General features: G+C 33.2%; 2 protein-coding genes across 4 annotated transcripts; one reads left to right on the forward strand and one right to left on the reverse strand.

Annotated features, from left to right (window-relative positions):
* Nucleotides 1-2142: 2142 nt before the first annotated feature.
* On the reverse strand, nt 2143-6218 carry LOC120090162 (DNA-directed RNA polymerases II, IV and V subunit 11). The gene is made up of 5 exons (XM_039047685.1): nt 6033-6218; nt 5869-5958; nt 5703-5781; nt 3817-3912; nt 2143-2465 (listed from the first exon to the last, which is right to left on the reverse strand). Exons 1-5 carry the CDS (start codon nt 6083-6085, stop codon nt 2433-2435), a joined length of 351 nt encoding a protein of 116 aa, XP_038903613.1. The 5' UTR covers nt 6086-6218; the 3' UTR covers nt 2143-2432.
* Nucleotides 6219-12078: 5860 nt separating this feature from the next.
* LOC120089780 (tRNA-dihydrouridine(20/20a) synthase-like) lies at nt 12079-18020 on the forward strand. Of its 3 annotated transcripts, none has more exons than XM_039047173.1 (13): nt 12079-12235; nt 12674-12910; nt 13009-13135; nt 13990-14117; nt 14205-14274; nt 14374-14476; nt 15250-15367; nt 15520-15601; nt 15989-16050; nt 16535-16607; nt 16697-16777; nt 17319-17399; nt 17681-17848. In XM_039047173.1, the coding sequence occupies exons 2-13, from the start codon at nt 12711-12713 to the stop codon at nt 17846-17848; spliced, it is 1293 nt and encodes a 430-aa protein (XP_038903101.1). In that variant the 5' UTR covers nt 12079-12235; nt 12674-12710. The 3 variants fall into 3 exon arrangements, with proteins under 3 accessions (XP_038903101.1, XP_038903103.1, XP_038903102.1); XM_039047175.1 differs by having other exon boundaries at nt 12742-12910; XM_039047174.1 differs by lacking the exon at nt 12079-12235 and having other exon boundaries at nt 12711-12910; nt 17681-18020.
* Nucleotides 18021-18865: the final 845 nt, after the last annotated feature.

Below are 18865 nucleotides of genomic sequence, written 5' to 3' on the forward strand. Positions count from 1 at the left end.
GAAATTAATTGGTCTTAAGTCAGTACAGGTTATTCTAGGAATATTAAAATTATTAGAGAGAGACTAAAGGCAACTCAAGATTGACAAAGAGTTATATGGCGATGTGAGGAAGGATTGAGGAAAGGAATACATACCCCTGTAACAACCAGTGCTGAGTAGAAAGAATTTTCTAACTAGTGGAAGTTGCTATGTGAATGGAAAAGAGTGTGATGGAAGAAAATTGGACAGGAGGAATAGTATATAGTGGTAATGGATTTAAATTCTCCAAGTCCATATGTTGAATGAACAAGAAGTGAAGGGAATAAAAGATTTTCACTTGGAGTATCTAATAAAGGAACTTTAAAATCCAAGCATGGAGGTACATCGGGTTTCGATTTGAGTCCGAGTAAAGAAAATCGAGGAACAGAGGGAACTGTTTCTAGTGAGCAACTTAAAGAATCCGTTACTAGTATTAGAAGGAGGCCTTTGTGTTTAATATGAACCAGGTATCATTCCCTATAAACATATATTAATTTTACAAATATTTATATAATTATATATATTACAACAACAAAAAAATCGGGGATGGGTCCCTGCGGGGACCTGTTTCCCCGACGGGGAATCCTCGTCCTTGTCCCTACCTTTAAATTGCGGGGATGGGGATGGGGATGAGGAATCCCCCCTCCTCACCCCATCCCAACCCCGTTGTCAACCCTACCTCCATACGAGCCTCTTAGGATGCTCGGGATTCTCCAAATATCGGAGCATTTTGCAATACTGCAAACACAAACATGGTAATCCAGATGTCCGCTCTATGGGAATCTAGAGGTCGTTTGATTTAAGGTTTTATGAATGTCTAGGAATAGAGAATGCTTGATAATAGGATGACTGTGAATCAAAGATGATCGTGTTCGGTTGTGCATGAGAATGCTATCAAAATATTATGAATAAAAAATTATGATTGCATTTTAATTTATAAAATTATGCATGAAAATCTTATATAGTTGTAATTGATTAATAAATTAAATAACAAACAACATTCAATATATCAATAAACAAATTAATTAATTATGAAGCGATAATAATTTTAATTATATATATTTGAAAATTGAGTAATTTATAATTAAAATTAACCAATTAATATATTTAATGAACATCGTACTAATTCTAATATAATACTTAATTATTTTTATAAGTAATTAAATTCAACATTAGTAATTTTAATTTTAATAAATAATACAAGAAAATATATTTGAATAAATAATCTATTATATAAAAAGTGAAAATTGAGATAAAAATATGATATATTATTAAAGTATATTAAAAAAAAAGCAGCCTTTTAAATATGATATATTAATAACAAATGAAGTAATAAAATTTAATCACAATAAATAATTAACTAATTAAAAATAACCAATAATGATTATATACTCATAACGAGTGATCAAATTAAAATTAATTTCAATAAATAATTAATTGATTATAAAAAAAGTAATAAATTATCATTATTGAAAAATGAATTTGGGTACAAACTAAATTTAACTATCCTTATTTTACTAATTAAGTATATTTAAGATATTATTAACTAATAAATTAATAATTTATGTAAAAAAAATAATTACATTTATTTATAAAATTTTATTGTAAAAATAAGTTAAATAAATACTTTGATAGATTATTATTGATTTATTAAAATAAATATTTATATTATTTTTATTAAATTAATATTAATTACTTAATTAATTAACTAACTATATTCAAAATGAAATTATATATATATAACGGATGGAAAGGTAAAAAAAGAAAACACATAATTTTGGAAGGCAATAACAAATCCTTGTCATAAATGAGGATGTCCGATAATTAAAAATATTAAACTATGAAATAAACATGAGATTTGAGTGTCTGCACCCATTCTCCTAAAAAAAACCCTCCAAGCAAATGACTGCTAAGAAAGTAATCAAAATGTTAAAAGTGGCTAAATGAGAAGAATAACAAAGTGTGGTTGAAGGATGATTTACCTTTCTTGGTAAAAAGACGTCTTTCTCCCCACTCTTTGAAGGTTACTGTATGACATGAAGAAAATAAGTAAAAATAAAAAATAAAAAATAAAAAATAAAAGCCAATTTCATCTCGTGATATAATGGAGATCTAACAGCCATCAACAAGAAAATACCACTACATTTAAGTACCTGAAAAGTTATTCCAAACAATGCCTTATTAAATAAGTACACCGACAAAACTGAAACTTTCAAAAGGATATTCTAATAACACGAACATATATATATAATTTAGATGAACTGTCATACAAAAAGAGTTTAGCAAGTTACAAGATGGTTTCAGCAACCTTAAAGAAAACGAAACAAAGTTCTTGGAAATCCATTTCATGTCAGCAACCCATTGTCTTGTACCTACATCTTGAACTGAGCTCCACCAAGTTTTTCAAAGCCAAATCAATAGTCCCTTGAGAACTTCGCAAACTCGGCCTGCAAGAAACAAGTTTCAAAGCATTTTAGAACTCAAGGATACTGTTTTACAACATTTAAAACCGATCTGTTCAAGTAATGTTGTTTTAGACTTTTAGTTCAGCTTGTGCCTTAGTTTCAAGTCCCTAAATTCGAAAATTCTGAAATGTTTCAGCCCCAAGAAAGCTGTTCGAATCAGGTTTTGAGGTTGTCGTGATTTAGTGTTTTAGAAAACAGCTGTTGAGTGACTTGTAAAAGTGAAGACTGTTTTGCACTGGATATCATTCTTTACAATATCATAATTATGTAAGCATATATTCAGTAACCGCCTTATTGTAACTATAGTTTAACTAATCTTGTGATCAATTGGAGAAGTTTTTTTTTTTTTTTGTAATCCATTTGATAGGTCCCCTTTTGTAATTTCATCTCATCAAAGAATTTTTCCTATAAAAAATATTTTAAAATTTTAAAAATAAAAAAGGCTTATAATCACAATTTCCACATATCGATTTCTCTTGGTTTCTCTGTTTTGTTGTCTACTTTTGAAGGGTGTTTTCTCAAAATCCAAGCCAAATTTTGGAAAGAAAAAATGTGGTTATAAAAACTTGTTTTTTTTATTAATTAGTTATGAGTTTAAATGCTTTGTTAGGAAAGATAAAATGATCTCAAAAACCAAATGGTCATCAAACATGACTTATTCATGGACATGGACTCAAAGTTGAAATTTGAGTAACTCCATCCCTCCATTTCCACCGTTATCCATTACGGACCTCATTAAGTTGAGTTTTTATTTATTTTTTTACATTTGTCAGTGTCCAAGCCAAGTTCTACACGCCTTGATTATTCTCACAGACAACCACTTGAGCCTACATTTCACATCGGAAGACTAAGTTATTAAATCTTAGAAAGGTTATCACAATGACTTTTAACCAAATGAAGTGACCCACTCCCTTAATACCCCTCAATTTCTAGAATGGTACAATGAATTTGAGATGACTTTCAAAAGTGTTTTTAACTCGTTAAAAACACTCCTCAGAAGTTTGAGTTTGGTTAGATGATTAAATAAAAATAAATAAATAAAATAAAAATATTTACTAAATACTTCAAGTTCTTTTGAGAAGTAATTAATTAGTGCTCTTTTCAAAAGAGCTTATAGAAAATGTGTTTTTACTTAATAACATTTTCTTCCAAAGTCATCCATACTCTATCACTCCTAACCTCTATTAGATTTGCTATCACTTTTTTTTCCCTTTTTTTTATAAGAGTTTTGCTATCAATTTCAACAGCACTTTACTTTGCACCGAGAGCATTTATTAGCTAAATATGGCATGATCTCAAAACTAAGTTTAGAGACAGAGTAGCGAATTCAAACCTCAAATGCATTTTTCAAATGATCAAGCTCCTTGTCTAAATCATTGATGGCTTGATTATATGCTTGCATTGGTGACGATTGGCTAGTAGTATGGATCTGAAGAGCAGTAATAATCAGTTTGTGAAAGATAACCCCAAATATATACATACCATTATATCAACCCAACAGGAAAAAGATACAGGATGGCTGTAAAGAAAATAATCTTTCTTTGGACGTTTAAGGGAGAAATTTCCAAAAATACATCATTCAAATGCAACGGCCGTTTATTGTGTACCATATACAAGTGCAGTTTCATACTAAAATATCAAGAAGGAGAGAACCATCATGTTGGTAGTTCACTGAAAAATTATAACGAAACCAAAAGGCGACTAAAGTCGCATCAAGTTAAAGTTGAACAAAAATCTCAAAATGGTTGGGCATATTTATATGGAGGTAAGAAACAGGAAAATAGATTGGTTCTTAGAAATTAGAACCATATTGAATCATTAATACACTAACGATAAAGCACTCCATCAAACATGTAAAGTGGATGGACTAGACATGTTGAATTCATCATCTTGTTTCCTTGCTTAAAGGATATTTCAGGTTCCCTCGTTACTTATGTACATGCAACATGCAATGGATCATATACAGGTCAATTCCATCTGTAGGTAATATTCAGCAGGACCAATATAAATACCAAACAATCCTTTTATACAACGATTGTAAGTGGTCAAGCCAGCACAATGCAGTAAGATAGGTAAGACTAAGATGTAAGATTAACTTGAGAGAAAAAAAGAACACAACAATGATCAAAAACCAAGAATTTAATCAACTTCAAATGTCTTGTTTTCCAGCTTTTGATATCCTTATGGTTCCAAACAACAAGAAACCCCGCCTCTGAAATTTGAGATACTTGAAATTACATCTTTGCAACACAAGCATATTTGGATCAATTAAAATAATTTAAGAACTTGCTTCACACTTCACTATTAGTAAAGTTAGTAAACATAATCTTGCTGAAACCCCATTGAACCATGTTCTCAACAGAAGACCAGGCATATAGTTAAGTTCTGGGGCATGAACTTTCATAAACAGTTATCCTTATCTCCCTCAAAAAGTTAGTTTGTATTCCAAAAGTTTGATAAAAACCAAAGAACTGAAATGATATTGAAAATAAAAATAAAGGGTGAAGGGCTGCAATGACCCCCTAGTATTCAATGTACTTCGAACCCCCTTCTTGAATACTCCCACCCAGGCCTAAGCAAACTAAATCTTTGCCTCCTTCCTCCCAACTCACTCGATCTGTTTATGATGAAGTCCTACTAACAAGCTCAATGGCTTATTGCTAATAAATAACAATTATCCTAATGGTTGTCCTAAGGGCAATGAGAAACCAAGTTGCATAGCCTTTTTAGCTTGAGTTTTGACCCTTTTGAACCAAAATATGTGATTTCTAACTTCAATATATTACAAACAAGGAAAAATAATATATATATATATATGTGAAAACAACAACTTTCATTGAAAAAAAAAGAAGAAAGAATATAATCCCCCCCCCCCCCCAAATAAATAAATAAACACCACCTCCCTGAAGAAAGGGTGAAAAAGAACATATGTCAAAGTGAGAATATTTGTTAAATCACTCTGAACTCAAAAGCTTGAACGTTCTTCCTTGTCAGCTCATTGATTAGCACAAGATTCAACAAGTGACAGTTTAACCTCATTGGGGACGACTGAAAGAATTTAAACTTAAAAACCGCCAAGCGCCAACTACTAAACCCAACAGCTTGAACCAATGCAGAACCTCAAAATTGTTCACCAAATCAAAACAAGCACCAAGTAACAGAACATGGATAAAACCCTATTCAAAACTCCCTTGAAAATAAGAGGGAAAATGAACTGACCCGGACAATGATTTTATACTGCAAAGGATGAGGAAGCTTATATCCAGCAAACAACACATTTTCATCTCTGTGCAGCTGCCTGCTCATCGAGGGAAAAAAAACCATTACTAACTCCACTTAAAACAAATTTCAAGCAGTAATATACAATTTTTCAAAAGGGTCATACATGCGCAAGATGTTTCCAATGGTATGTTCCTCTCTTTCAATTGTAAACGACGCCGCATTTATGATTTTTGTGTCTCTCTCGTATGAGACCCTAGAGAAGGGGGAAATGTTAGAAACTGAGAAAATTGGTGTGAATAGAGAAAGAGGTAGAGTTTGTGAAATTACTTTTTGGTACCCTCTGGGACAACGAAGCGCTCGTATCGGTCGGGGGCATTCATGGCTTTTGGTCTTCTTCTGAAGCTGCTGTTTGAACTCTGGGTTTTGCAGTAATGAAAGGGAAGGTGGCTTCTGCGAGAGGAAGAAGGGGAAGACGAAGAACAAAGAAGCTTGAGTTTTTAGCCTTGCCAGTGAACGATGTCGTTTAGGTAGAAAACATTTTGTCGTGTTTTTTGGTGCCCGAATTTCCCGAAGCGGAAGATTTTTAGTATTAAAAAAATAATAATATGTCGAGAAATTATTGGTCGAAATGAAAATATGTCATAGCTTTCAAAGAGTTTTTTTTTCTTTTCCTTTTTTTCCTCCTTTTTTTACAATAGTTTTCAAAGAGTTAAAAGACCTTATTTGTGAAGAGATTTTGACTTTTTAAACGTTTAATTAAAAATATTTTAAATAACTTTTTAAGAGTTAGATTTCTTTTGAATTTTGAAAAGTTTTTATTTATATATTTGATTAGAGATGTCCACAAGACGGGACGGGATCGGGATGTCATTTTCCACATCCCGCTCCCCATTTCATTCTCCAGTGAAATTTCCCGTCAGTATCAAGGCAGGGATAGTGAAGTTTTGCCCATTATTTTTTTAAAAAAACCAATTAATTTAAAATATTAATGTGAGCAAATTTTAATTGAATAATTAACTCTATCACTACATTATTTATGGTTAGTTTTATATGACCATTTGGATTTAAAGATTAATTACTAAAATTTTGACAAAAAAACCTAATATTAGAAAAAAATAAATATAAATCAAATTATATATATATAATCTAACTTTAAGCAATTTAAATATATTCATTATCTTGACTAATAAACAATCAAACTTGAAATTTAAATGTAATATTTTTATAATAATAATAATAACATGACATTAATAATTATACTAAATAAATAAATAAAGGCTAACCAGGACGAGGATGGAGAACAAAGCGGAAGCGGGAGCGGGGATGGGGAATGCACTCCCCACCCCTGTTCCAATATAGCTCATAGGGAACTATTTTCCCCTCACTCCCTCCCCCCATTTCCCACCTAATCGGGGAATCCCCACCCCGTCCCCACGAGAAAATTAGACATCTCTATATTTGACCTTTAAAAATGGACCAATGACATAATTTTACTATGGACGTTAAATATGGATGAACATTCAAAAAACAAATCTAGAAAATTCACATCAATTGTTTTAAAATACAAAATTAAAATTATTAGTTTATAGTGTTTAATGGTTGTCGTATATAGTAATTTAACATTAATAGAAACACTTTGAGCATATAATCAAATAAAACAAACTTCGTGTATAAAAATATATTTGAGAAAATGTAGCCCAATACAATTATATTTTTATTTTAAAAAAGTTTTTATAAAAAGTGATTCAATGCAGATGACTTTTTGAGAAACATTTTACTAGTTGTTCAAAAGCTCAACCACAAATGGGTACTACTTCAATTGTATCTTTTGAGGCTCTCCATTTCTTTGTTCGGCACTTGATGATTCTATGACATGGTTAAGTTAGGTTTGGTGTTACTCTAATATCACTTGTTAACGACAGTAGATCTCCAGATATCTTCAAGATGATATGATATTGTCTCATTTGAGCATAAACTCCCATGACATTACTTTTGGTTTAACCCAAAAGATTTCATACAATTGATGGTATTGTCCATGAATTGATACCCAGGACCATCCCTTTTATCTAACGAATGTGAGACTTTGATCGCATTCCTAATGCCAACATACATGCATTATAAACTTTGACCTACAATTTGACATAAGATGCTATAAAAAAAAAACTTTAACCCCTTAACAACTTACTTTTTTTTATGTGCATATTACACTCTATTACACTAATAAGAAAAGATATTGTAATTTTGTTGTTTGTATGAAATAATAGTAGTCCATCTCATGTACAATGATTACATGTTAAAAATTATTAAATATATGTGAATGTTTTAACTTGACATCTCAATTGAGTTTTAAAAATTTAAAAGGTTAAGCAAACAAAAACAACCACTAGGAAAATCATATTTTTTAAGATTAGAAAAAATTGTACTAGATATACCCATGACTTAATAACTAAACTCTGCATTCCAAACACATTCTAACTTCACAAACGTATTATCTCCAATGATTTTAAAACTCACCTCAATGTCCTAAATAGTCCCTAATATTTTTTTTCTCGATCACCATTTTTTAGCATGATCTTGAAACTTACAAGAGAGAAATGATGAAGGGGGATTGACTCTATATATCATTTGCCACCTTTGATAAACATGATTCACAAAAAGCTTACAAAGCACAATGTTAGGGAGAGCAACATTAGGATCAATATTTGAATCAAAATCTTCATTGGTCGTAGGACTAAGCTTTTGTTAGGTTTTATGTCCTAAAACTCGTGGTTTGTAAACATTAGAACTTATTCTGAGAATTCAATAAAGTTGTTGTTGAATATATATATATATATATATATATATATAAGAAATTCAATAAACCTAAGTCCCTTGACTACTATATGTGTACTTGAACTTTATGTGGAGACATACAAGTGAATTAGATTCGAGTAAATAGTCAAAATGATCTATAGTATAAGAATAAGGTTGAGTACCTTATTCTGGTAACACTATTGGATGCGGCCTACTCTGTAGTTGTTACAAAGAGTTGTGAAGTGCTATTTATGAAGTGATCCTAATTCGTGCATGTTGAGACATGAGGAGTGGGGGTGTCCTGTGCAAATGAGTTTTGTGCAAGATCGAACCACGAAACCAGTCACTCTTACTTTATAACGTTTTTTACTATTTTAGACTGACTATTTCAAAGCGATGACCTAGGTAACTTGACCTTAATCCCGAGCTAACTATGAACTCCTATTTGTTCATGATTATCCTTTGATCTGCAAACGATGAGAGTAGACCAATTGCCTCTGCTCAATAAGCTTACCATTTTGGGGATAAAACCGGATGAATAGTTGGGAACATAGGGTGCAAGAGGGAATTCACTCCTACTCGATTAAGGTTAATAGAGAGGTTGTTCCCTTCAAGTGCTGATTCTGGGTCTTAAACAAGAGGCCCCACCCTCTCATTGCCCTGAGAGAGATTCGATTTGTTGATTGGATCATAAACCAATTGTTCATTAGGGGATTAGTGGAACTTAAGGAACAAGAGGTAATTTCGGGGGTAAAATAATCGACCCAGCCGTTATTACGAGCAACCTGTGAATGGTTAACTTACTAATCATGGTTATATCAAGTGGGCGTAATATATCTACATTAGGGGAGTTCAGATATGGACTTTAGTGGAATCACCCATTAGTTAATGAATAAGGGTTAGATTGGTCTAATGAGCTTAGCTGATTAATCTTGGATCGTTGGAGCCCATGATCTTTAGGTCCGTAAGGTCCCCCTACTAGCTCGTAAATGGACAAACTTTAGGATAACTTGAGAAATTAATTTGAAACGTTCAAATTAAATGAAATAAGAGAATAAATATTTAAATATGATTTAAATATATGAATATGATTATTGTGCATAAATTAATTAATTTTTTAAATTAAAATTTTGAAATTAATTTAAGAAAATCAATTTTTGAATTTAAATGGTTTAAAATCATTTTTTATTTTTTTTAAAAAATGGAAAAACGTTTTGCAAGGTTGCACAAAATGGAAAATGAATTTTCTCCATTACCATCATCTTTATGCTCACACAAAAGCCATTATCTTTTCTACTTTGATTCTCCAAGCATGAGTTGCAAGTCATGCATTCAATCTCTTTGCATGTTCATCTAAATATATAAAGAAGATTAGAGTTGTTGGAGAAGAAGAATATACAGAATTTTAAGAGAAATTTTTTTGAAGAAGAAACTGTTTCTTCAGTTGGGCTGCTGTGAGCTTTTCTTGTTTCTTCACATCTTCAAGCTGTTTTTGAGTCTCACAACTCTGCCTAAAGCTCCAAGAGAATAGTAGGGAAGACTTTGAGGTGGTTCACGTTGATATCAAGTGAAGATAGCAGCTGAACAGACGTTTTCTTGGAGAGTTCATCAAATGTATGTTCTGAAAACCCACTTTTTAGAAGAGCATGCTTTAGTTTTTGCCAAAATTAGTGAATTTGAATGCTTATGGACCCTTGATACTTCCGTTGCATCTTGTTTAACTCTTTCAGCTTTTTCCCCTTCAAACTCAATGTCTTCAAATTGGTGATTACTTAATTCTATAGTTACTCGCAATATTAGGCTATTGTTGCTGTAGTGTTTGTGCATGCAAAAGTCTAACATCCCAAAATCTAGTAATAGCAACACCAAATCTTGGAGGACCACCATGGTAATGCCTCGTCGAGAATAACATGGGAAGAAGATATAGACCTGTCTAACCTTATTCAAACCAAAATCATACCAATATCAAAATTTGAAAAGAAACTTATTCGAAATTTGGTAAGTGATTAAATAAAAGCAATCAAGGAAAATCTACTTATGTTACAAATAAATCAAAATCACTAATTTCCAACACAAGCAAGGTTCATTCATTATTTATGGATTTCAATTCTTTAGCTGGAATTACCAAGCAAAAAAAAAAAAAAAAAAAAAAAATCTCCATCCTCTCTCTCTCCCCCGTTCATTTTTAAACAACTACACTCTCCAATCTCCACCTCAACAATAATTTTCTTCTTCAATTTGGCCTTAGCATAAAATGGCATTCTTCTTCCATTTCATACCTTAATGTTCTGCAGTTTTTACAAAACACGGAGACCCTAACTAGAGCAATCTGTTCCATTCATCCATGTCCATTAACCAAGATGTTTCATTTCTTCCCATCGCATCACCTTTTAGGTACGATCCTTTGAATATTCATATTTGAAATGGAAGAATTTCAACGATTCCGATGATGGTAATGGTAGTCTAGATAATCTTTTTCAAATTTAAAAACATTAATGAAATTTTTTAAAGTTTAGTAGTACTTTTGAAACAATCCTAACGTAAGTTCACTGGATGAATGACTTAGACTTTAGGGAGAAAATGAAATTTCCCCTACTTTTAAAAATTGAAGATTTTCTTAAGTTGTATTCTAGTGAAGTTATGAAAATGAATCTCTTGCACGTCGATTGGGCCTCTAGCTCCCTTTCCTCTCTCTCCTTTCTCTCGTGCTCTCACTCTCACAAGTTGTATGGTTTTACCAAAGTTGGAATGTGACTTCAAACTAAATGGAAAGGGTCACACAAATGAAAAGTGAATATGCAAGAGGGAGGAATCAACCTTTGAGATTGAGGTTTTATAAAATTATTATTTTCCCTAATGTTCATATGCTTTTCTACAATATAATCCTTTATTTTTTATGGGACAAGTTATAAATATAGATATTAAAAAAAATTATAAATATGACCAAATTTAAATAGTCTATCAGTGATAAACCATATCACTAGTAAGAGTACATTAACGATAGACCATATCACTAGTAGGAATCTTTCAATGATAGTTGGCTATATTTGTAATTTTTTTAAATGATGTTATACACTTGGTTATTATTCCTAAAAATGCTATCAAATGCAATTACCACATGGTTGATAAATTAGCAAATTTAAATTAATAAAAAAAATTCAAATTTCACTTTTTTTTTTCCATTCAATTCTACAACTATCTAATTATGAATTTGTTTTTGATTTCATGCTTTTGAAACTTAAGTTCATAATATCCACTTAGATTTATCTTATCTTTTCCTTTTTCAGTTTTCCACGCTTTAAAGTGTTTATGGGATCTTAACCAAATTAAAAAAAAAATATCCCAAAACTATATATCTTGTAAGTTTTTATTTTTATTTTTTTGGAAAAAAAGTTTTTAAAATTAACCCTTAGAAAAGAAGTTTTCAAATTCAAAAAAAGAATATTAAAAAATATATGATTTAAAGCTTATTAGGAAAATGAAGAAAATTTACAAAACTAAAGAAAAAAGAAAAAGGATTGCTCAAAAAAAAAAAAAAAAAAAAGAAAAAAAGAAAAAAGAAAAAAAACCGAACAGATTTGGACCGGGATGGCCATAAAATCCGAATACTACGCCTTTCATTCCTCTCCACTTTCTTCTCCGCCGCTCAATCTTCGTCCCTCTGAATTCCGCCGCACCGCCAACCGCCGGAAGTGGAGGTTGTCAAATTCCAGCCGCCCTGGTTACCATATCTCCATGTAAACCCTAACATTCATCTTGTACAAACCTGAAATTTAAGCCTGTTACATGTTTTCGTCTCTGCAACTGTGTCTGCCAACTGCCAATCACTCTATCCCCTTCCTTAATTGCGTAAAAACATTCCGTCTCTCTGCTATTCTGTCTATTGGCTTTGTGAATGGTGCTTGATTCTGTCTATGCTTGTAGTATTTCTCTGTTTAAATGGTTGTCTCTGTTAAGGGTGCTTGTTAAAACTTAAAAGTAACTATTTTTCCCCTTTTGTGGGGAGCCGAAGTTTTCTTTTCTGTTTGTGCTTGTTTGCCAATTTGTTATTCCTGATTCTCATTCAGACTGTTAGCTAGCTTTTGCATTGTTGAGTAATTGAACATGTAGGGTTGTTTGATTCGTTTTTTCGAGTATTCCACCTCTCTTAAAGCATTCAAGTTGCTCATGATCAGAATTTTCTGAGGAGCGGACTGTGATATGAATTGAGGGATGATGAAGTTTGCTGGATGTTCTGTTACAGCTTCTTTGACTCCTGTCCAGTCTGTCATTCAGAAGACTCATCCCAGGCTTTCATCCAGTATATTGCAAAAGAATTTGTCTAAACCAATTAGTTGGTCTTGTAGTCGGATACTTCGTCAAGGTCCAGAAGCAGAAATGGTTGCTGGACGTTATTCCCCTCCATGGTTTAGGCGAGTTTTCCGCATCATATATTGTTGTTATCATTATTATATGTGTTCCTTGAGTGTTATATCTATTGACCGAGATTGACTTTAATTTACTTTCTCAGTATTGCTCCTATGATGGAATGCACTGATAATCACTACAGAACTCTTGCTCGTTTAATATCAAAGCATGCATGGCTGTACACCGAGATGCTTGCTGCTGAAACAATTGTTTATCAAAAAGATAATCTTGTAAGTTTGCGGCAGAATCCTTTGGACAATAATTTATCTATCAATGTTGCCTTCAAATTTACTCAGTAGTGTTGCTTTTATTTATTAAGAATGGTTGTAAGAGGCATATTTGCAATTTCCTTGATTTTCCATTTATTACTCGAGGCTTTTGAAATTGTGTGCAATTTTTTCACCCTCACAAGACACATTGCTTCCGTGTTAATGGGTTGGGTTAGTGAATAATTATTTTTGTACCCTTTCCCCACCCTTATGAAAACTTGAGAAGTTTTGCCTCCAGTTACCTCAACAAAAGATCCTGGCCATGAATCCTACAATATATCACAACTTTCATGAGCGAAGTCTGAGTTGGACCAGGGTTTTCTTTCATTTTACTGACATTTGGCCAGCAAGAGTGATGGTGTGGTGGTCTTTTCAAGTTGTGGGATGCTAATTAGATTGAACCTTGTGACAGTTGATCATGTTTGACCCTTCATTGTGGGGATCTGCTTAGTTTCCAAATTGGCCTGACCTCATATCTTGTTTATTTCATTGTCACTTGTCAGCCAAGTTGGACTAGGGTTTTCTCACCTTTTTTTATTAGAGACAATAGACGTATGCGCACTGGACTAGGATTCTCTCACGTTTAACTAATATTTGGTTGGTGAGAGTGAAGAAATTTTGGGTGCTTTATTTTTCTCAAAGAAGAGTTACCAACTTACCATCTTATTGCTACCATTGTAACTTGTGTATTTGATGTGGTAGGTGTTGGAGGCATATTTCTCTCTTTCATGATCATACTTGAGTTACTTATGATATGCATAACAGTCTTATGTTTTGACCATTTTTTTCATGTAATCTTCATTTATTTTGCACAGGACAGGTTCTTAGCATTTGCTCCAGATCAACATCCCATTGTCCTGCAAATTGGAGGAAACAATTTGGATAACATTGCAAAAGCTGTTGAACTTGCCAATCCTTACGGCTACGATGAAATTAATTTGAAGTGTGTCTTTAATTATCTTCTTCATTTTCTTTCAGTCTTAGTTTCTTATAAATTCTAATCTCTATACTTTTCAAATATATTTTTTAGCTGTGGATGTCCAAGTCCAAAGGTGGCTGGACATGGGTGCTTTGGTGTTCGCCTTATGCTGGATCCTAAGGTTTCTGGCTGTGTGCTGGTTATATTTTGATTTCAGTCATCTTGCACATTTTATTTTCTTCAGCTGTCTAACCTAGGTCTGTCATGTTGGCAAGGAAAGTTTGTTGGTGAAGCCATGTCAGTAATTGCTGCTAAAACTGATGCCCCTGTAAGCGTGAAATGTCGAATTGGCGTTGATGACCATGATTCTTATAATGAACTTTGTAAGGTTCTAGTCATTTTTCTCTTGATAGAAAGCACCGAGTACTACTTCTTTGCTTATATATGACATAGTGATGTCTATTGGTATTGTCGTTTTATATTTTAGCATTTCTTTATTCATTTCCTTCTGTGGAGCACGATTATTTCTTGCTATTTGCCATCTTGTGTCCTTTCTCGTGTGAAACTTATCTTTCTTGTGCTTAAAAGTGGCTTTGAGTACTCTTTGAAGTGGATGAACTGGTAAAGTTACAAGTTATAGATATGATCTTGAAGGAAATGTAATCCCATTAGGAACTCTTAATATAATCTTCAAATGTGAAAGTTATCTTTCTTGAAGTAGCTTTTGTTAAGTTTCTTAGGGTGTGATTTGTTCTTCCCCTTTTCATACTTTTTCACCCTATGAATAAGAAGTTGCAATTTGTTTTTTAAAGAAAAAGAAAAGGAAGAAGACTTCGACCACCCATACCTTCATCTCTTCCCATTTCAAGAAAGACAACATTTTATAATGGGTAGAGAAAAGAAATGCCTTCATGGAAGAACTTCTTTGGAGAAACTCCTTTGGGCTACAATCATAAGCCATCTCTAGTCCCTGAGTTCTGCTATGTTAACACAAGCATAGGACATTTGAATTGATCCTTGGTGTTTGATATTTGAAATTTCGAGAGGCCTTGGAGATTTGAATATTCTTTCTGAAAAGTCATTCTCGTTTGATGTTACATTATGTGGCTTCTTAGTTGCTAATTTGTTCTCACACTTCTGGTACCTTTTGTTTCAGGTGATTTTATTTACAAAGTTTCTTCTTTGTCGCCAACTAAGCATTTCATAATCCATTCCCGCAAGGCACTGCTCAATGGTATCAGCCCAGCTGAAAATCGAACTATTCCTCCTCTGAAGTACGTTTATTAATAACTTTCTATAGGCTTAAAGAGCGCCTTTTGTTTTTTGGTTCAAGTATTTCAATATAGACCATACACTATTTTTAACCAATCTGTAAAATAATGGCTAAGAGCATACTTTTATGATTATAATACTGGCTTGATCACAGATATGAATATTTCTATGCACTGATGCGTGACTTTCCAGACTTGAGATTCACAATAAATGGGGGCATTAACACTATTGATGAGGTGGGCTTCTCTGCTCTGCTGTAAGCTGTAACTGGACTTAACATATCAGAAATTGGATCTTTCCAAACTAGAAAAGCATAAAAATAGGCATTAAAATCACTGCAGGGGTTAACCTAGTAGTTAAAGAGAAGAACTGTAAAATATGTCTTTTTACATGATATGGTCTCCACTGATACAACGAAGGTGTGGTGGATGCATTTCTATTTTTCAATATCTTGCATTGGACTATAGTTATTCAATGATTACTTTATGCGGCTTATTGACCCAAAACTTGTTTATTGGGAGATGCTTTCAATGGAATGAGAGTTCCTTGTGAAATTTGCAGCATACATTTGATAAATTTGCAAATTATAAATTAATGTTAATTTATTTTGAATGAGTTTACAGGTTAATGCTGCTCTGAGATTAGGAGCCCATGGTGTAATGATGGGCCGATCTGCTTACCAGAAGTATGTTTATGCACATTTTGGAAATTATTATATTTTCTTTCCTTTGTTTGCTTTTTGTTACCAGTAAACGTAGGCAAATTCTTGCTTCTTTTCAAGGTATGATAATAAGACAGTTCTATAATCACAGCTAGTTCCAACCTTTTCAGTATAAGAAGACCTGAAATATGACCTTTGTGTTCCATGCTTAAAAATTAGAATTCTTCTGTAATATCTGATTGTATCTGCCGGTGGTGGTCGGGTTTAAGATGAAGTTATTACAATGAGAAAAAGTGTTCTTTTTCTGTTTTCACTATTTATAATTTTAATATTTTTTTAACTTGTTAAAATTCAAGTTACTACAGATGGAATAATCATCACACTAACATTATTAGTTAGGTTGAGTTTCTGTATTTTTCAACAATATCTTGGTATGTATGGATATTTTCATCAGAGTTGGTTATGCCATACCTTAATTTGACTGATTGCTGTTATTTATTCTCCATAGCCCTTGGCGTACTTTAGGACATGTAGACACTGCAATTTATGGTGCTCCCAGCAGTGGTATCACACGTCGTCAGGTACAATGATAAACTTAGCTGTGGAATGGATCCTTCTGCTTGAAAGTTGACTATTGTCTCATTTAGTTGCATACTTGTCCATCTCCTAGGTCCTTGAACAGTATCAAGTATATGGGGATTCTGTTTTGGGTAGATATGGAAATAAACCAAACATACGAGATGTTATAAAGGTAAGATCTTGTTGGTGGCTTGCAGCTTTTTGGTAAATTTTTTACTCACAATATTTGTCTCCCAAGTTTTTAGTTGGTCTTATTTCTTTTGTATGACATGTGTTAACTATTTTGTTTCAAATTGTGGGGTTGAGATCTGGACATATGTCTATAACTAAACTACTCCTATGGTCTGGGTTTTATTTAACTTTACTCATTTTCAGTAAGTTTAAGTATGCGACATGAACTCTGTAATCTTCTCCCACCACTAATGTGGCATTACGGAGGAGTGCTGGGAGTAGGACTTATATGTTAAGGTGTTGGGTTAGCATTTGTGCACGAGATTAGACCGTGTGGATTTGATGGTTGAAGATTTGCAATTTATAATGTTAATTATTGCACTTTGGATCTCTAGGGTGGCCATAAGATGGTATGGTGATTAGTTATAGACACTTGTTGATTGATCAGACTAAGGTCCCTCTATCAACTACCTAGGATGTTGATAGGTTGCTTCCTATTATTGCATTTTTGTAACTTTGAGCTCTCTTTGATTCTGCTGCAGCCGTTGCTTCACCTATTTTATACGGATCCTGGGAATGGTCCGTGGAAGCGTAAAGCTGATGCCGCCTTTCAGCACTGCAAGGTATTAAAATATGCTGGAAGAGAGTAGGTTCATCCTAGTGGATTTTGATCTGAATGCATGACATTTTTGCTCTGCTTCCTTTCAACAGTTGTGAACTTTTCATTTTGATTTTAGTTTTACTAAAATTTGGATAATTCAAATCAGTATTAAAACTTCACGTTTCTATTAACAACTGAGATTTTTTGCTTGCATTGTTACGGAGGTTTTCTGTCCTTTAAATATCCCCACCTTTAAATGCTTGGCTGCATGGCTTTTAAGTGAACTGCTATTGGGCCTTGCAGACTATCAAGTCATTTTTCGAGGAAACACTTGGGGCCATTCCAGATTATGTATTGGATGCTCCTGTAGCAGAACCTCCATCTGGACGTGAAGATCTTTTTGCCAATACGCTTAGTTTGATGCCTCCTCCATATGAATATAGAGAGCAAAACGTCGTATTAGAGGCTTAATTTTGTATCATTGTTTAAACCTTGTATAACAGAACAATCTTTATATATTTTTCACTTATTCTTTGCATATTCGTTGATGGGTAATCAAAGATATTGCCCTTGTAAACTGGCCATTCATCTTATTTATCAGTAGAAAGGGTTATTAGAGGCTTTTGCTCTTTTCTTGAGACTACTAGTTGCCTTTTCTTTTAAGGTCATTGATTCCTCTTCAGAGATATCTTATGCAACATGACAATATTTCGTTGGGCTGGGATAAGATAATGGACAAAGCCTTTTAGGAGCATTTTGGGCTTGTTGAAATACGTTAAATTAGCCCTAAGGGCATTTTTGTATTTTTACTATATTTGCTAAATTAGGGTTTCACATTATTCTATTTATATCTAAGGTTGGGTCTATTGTAAACAAGACATAAAAATAATAAGTTCTTTTCTACCGTGGTTTTTCTTCCCCGAATTAGGGTTTTTCACGTAAACTCCTTGTGTTGTCTTCTTTCCCTATTTCAATATGGTATCAGAGCAAGACAAAAATGCCCTTAGGGCTAATTTAACGTATTTCAACACTCCCCCTCAAGTTGGGGCATAGATATCGGCAAGACCCAACTTGCTAATACAAGCTTCAAACGTCTGTCTCGATAACCCTTTCGTAAAAACATCGGCAATTTGTTGGACTGAAGGTACATAGGGATACAAATAGCTCCGCGGTCTAACTTTTCTTTAATAAAGTGCCTATCAATTTCAACATGTTTAGTTCTATCATGTTGTACGGATTATTTGCAATACTGATGGCAGCCTTATTATCACAATACAGCTTCATAGGCCCAGGACTACTCTCGTGAAGATCAGATAAAACCTTCTGCAACCAGATTTCTTCACACACTCCCAGATTCATAGCTCTATACTCTGCCTCAGCACTACTTCTGGCCACTCACCCTGTTTTTACTCCGCCAAGTTACCAAATTTCCCCATACAAAGGTACAGTACCCTAGGTTGACCTTTCTATCGTCACAGATCCGGCCCG

Source organism: Benincasa hispida, chromosome 11 (genome assembly GCF_009727055.1).
Source record: "Benincasa hispida cultivar B227 chromosome 11, ASM972705v1, whole genome shotgun sequence".
Lineage (NCBI taxonomy): Eukaryota > Viridiplantae > Streptophyta > Magnoliopsida > Cucurbitales > Cucurbitaceae > Benincasa > Benincasa hispida.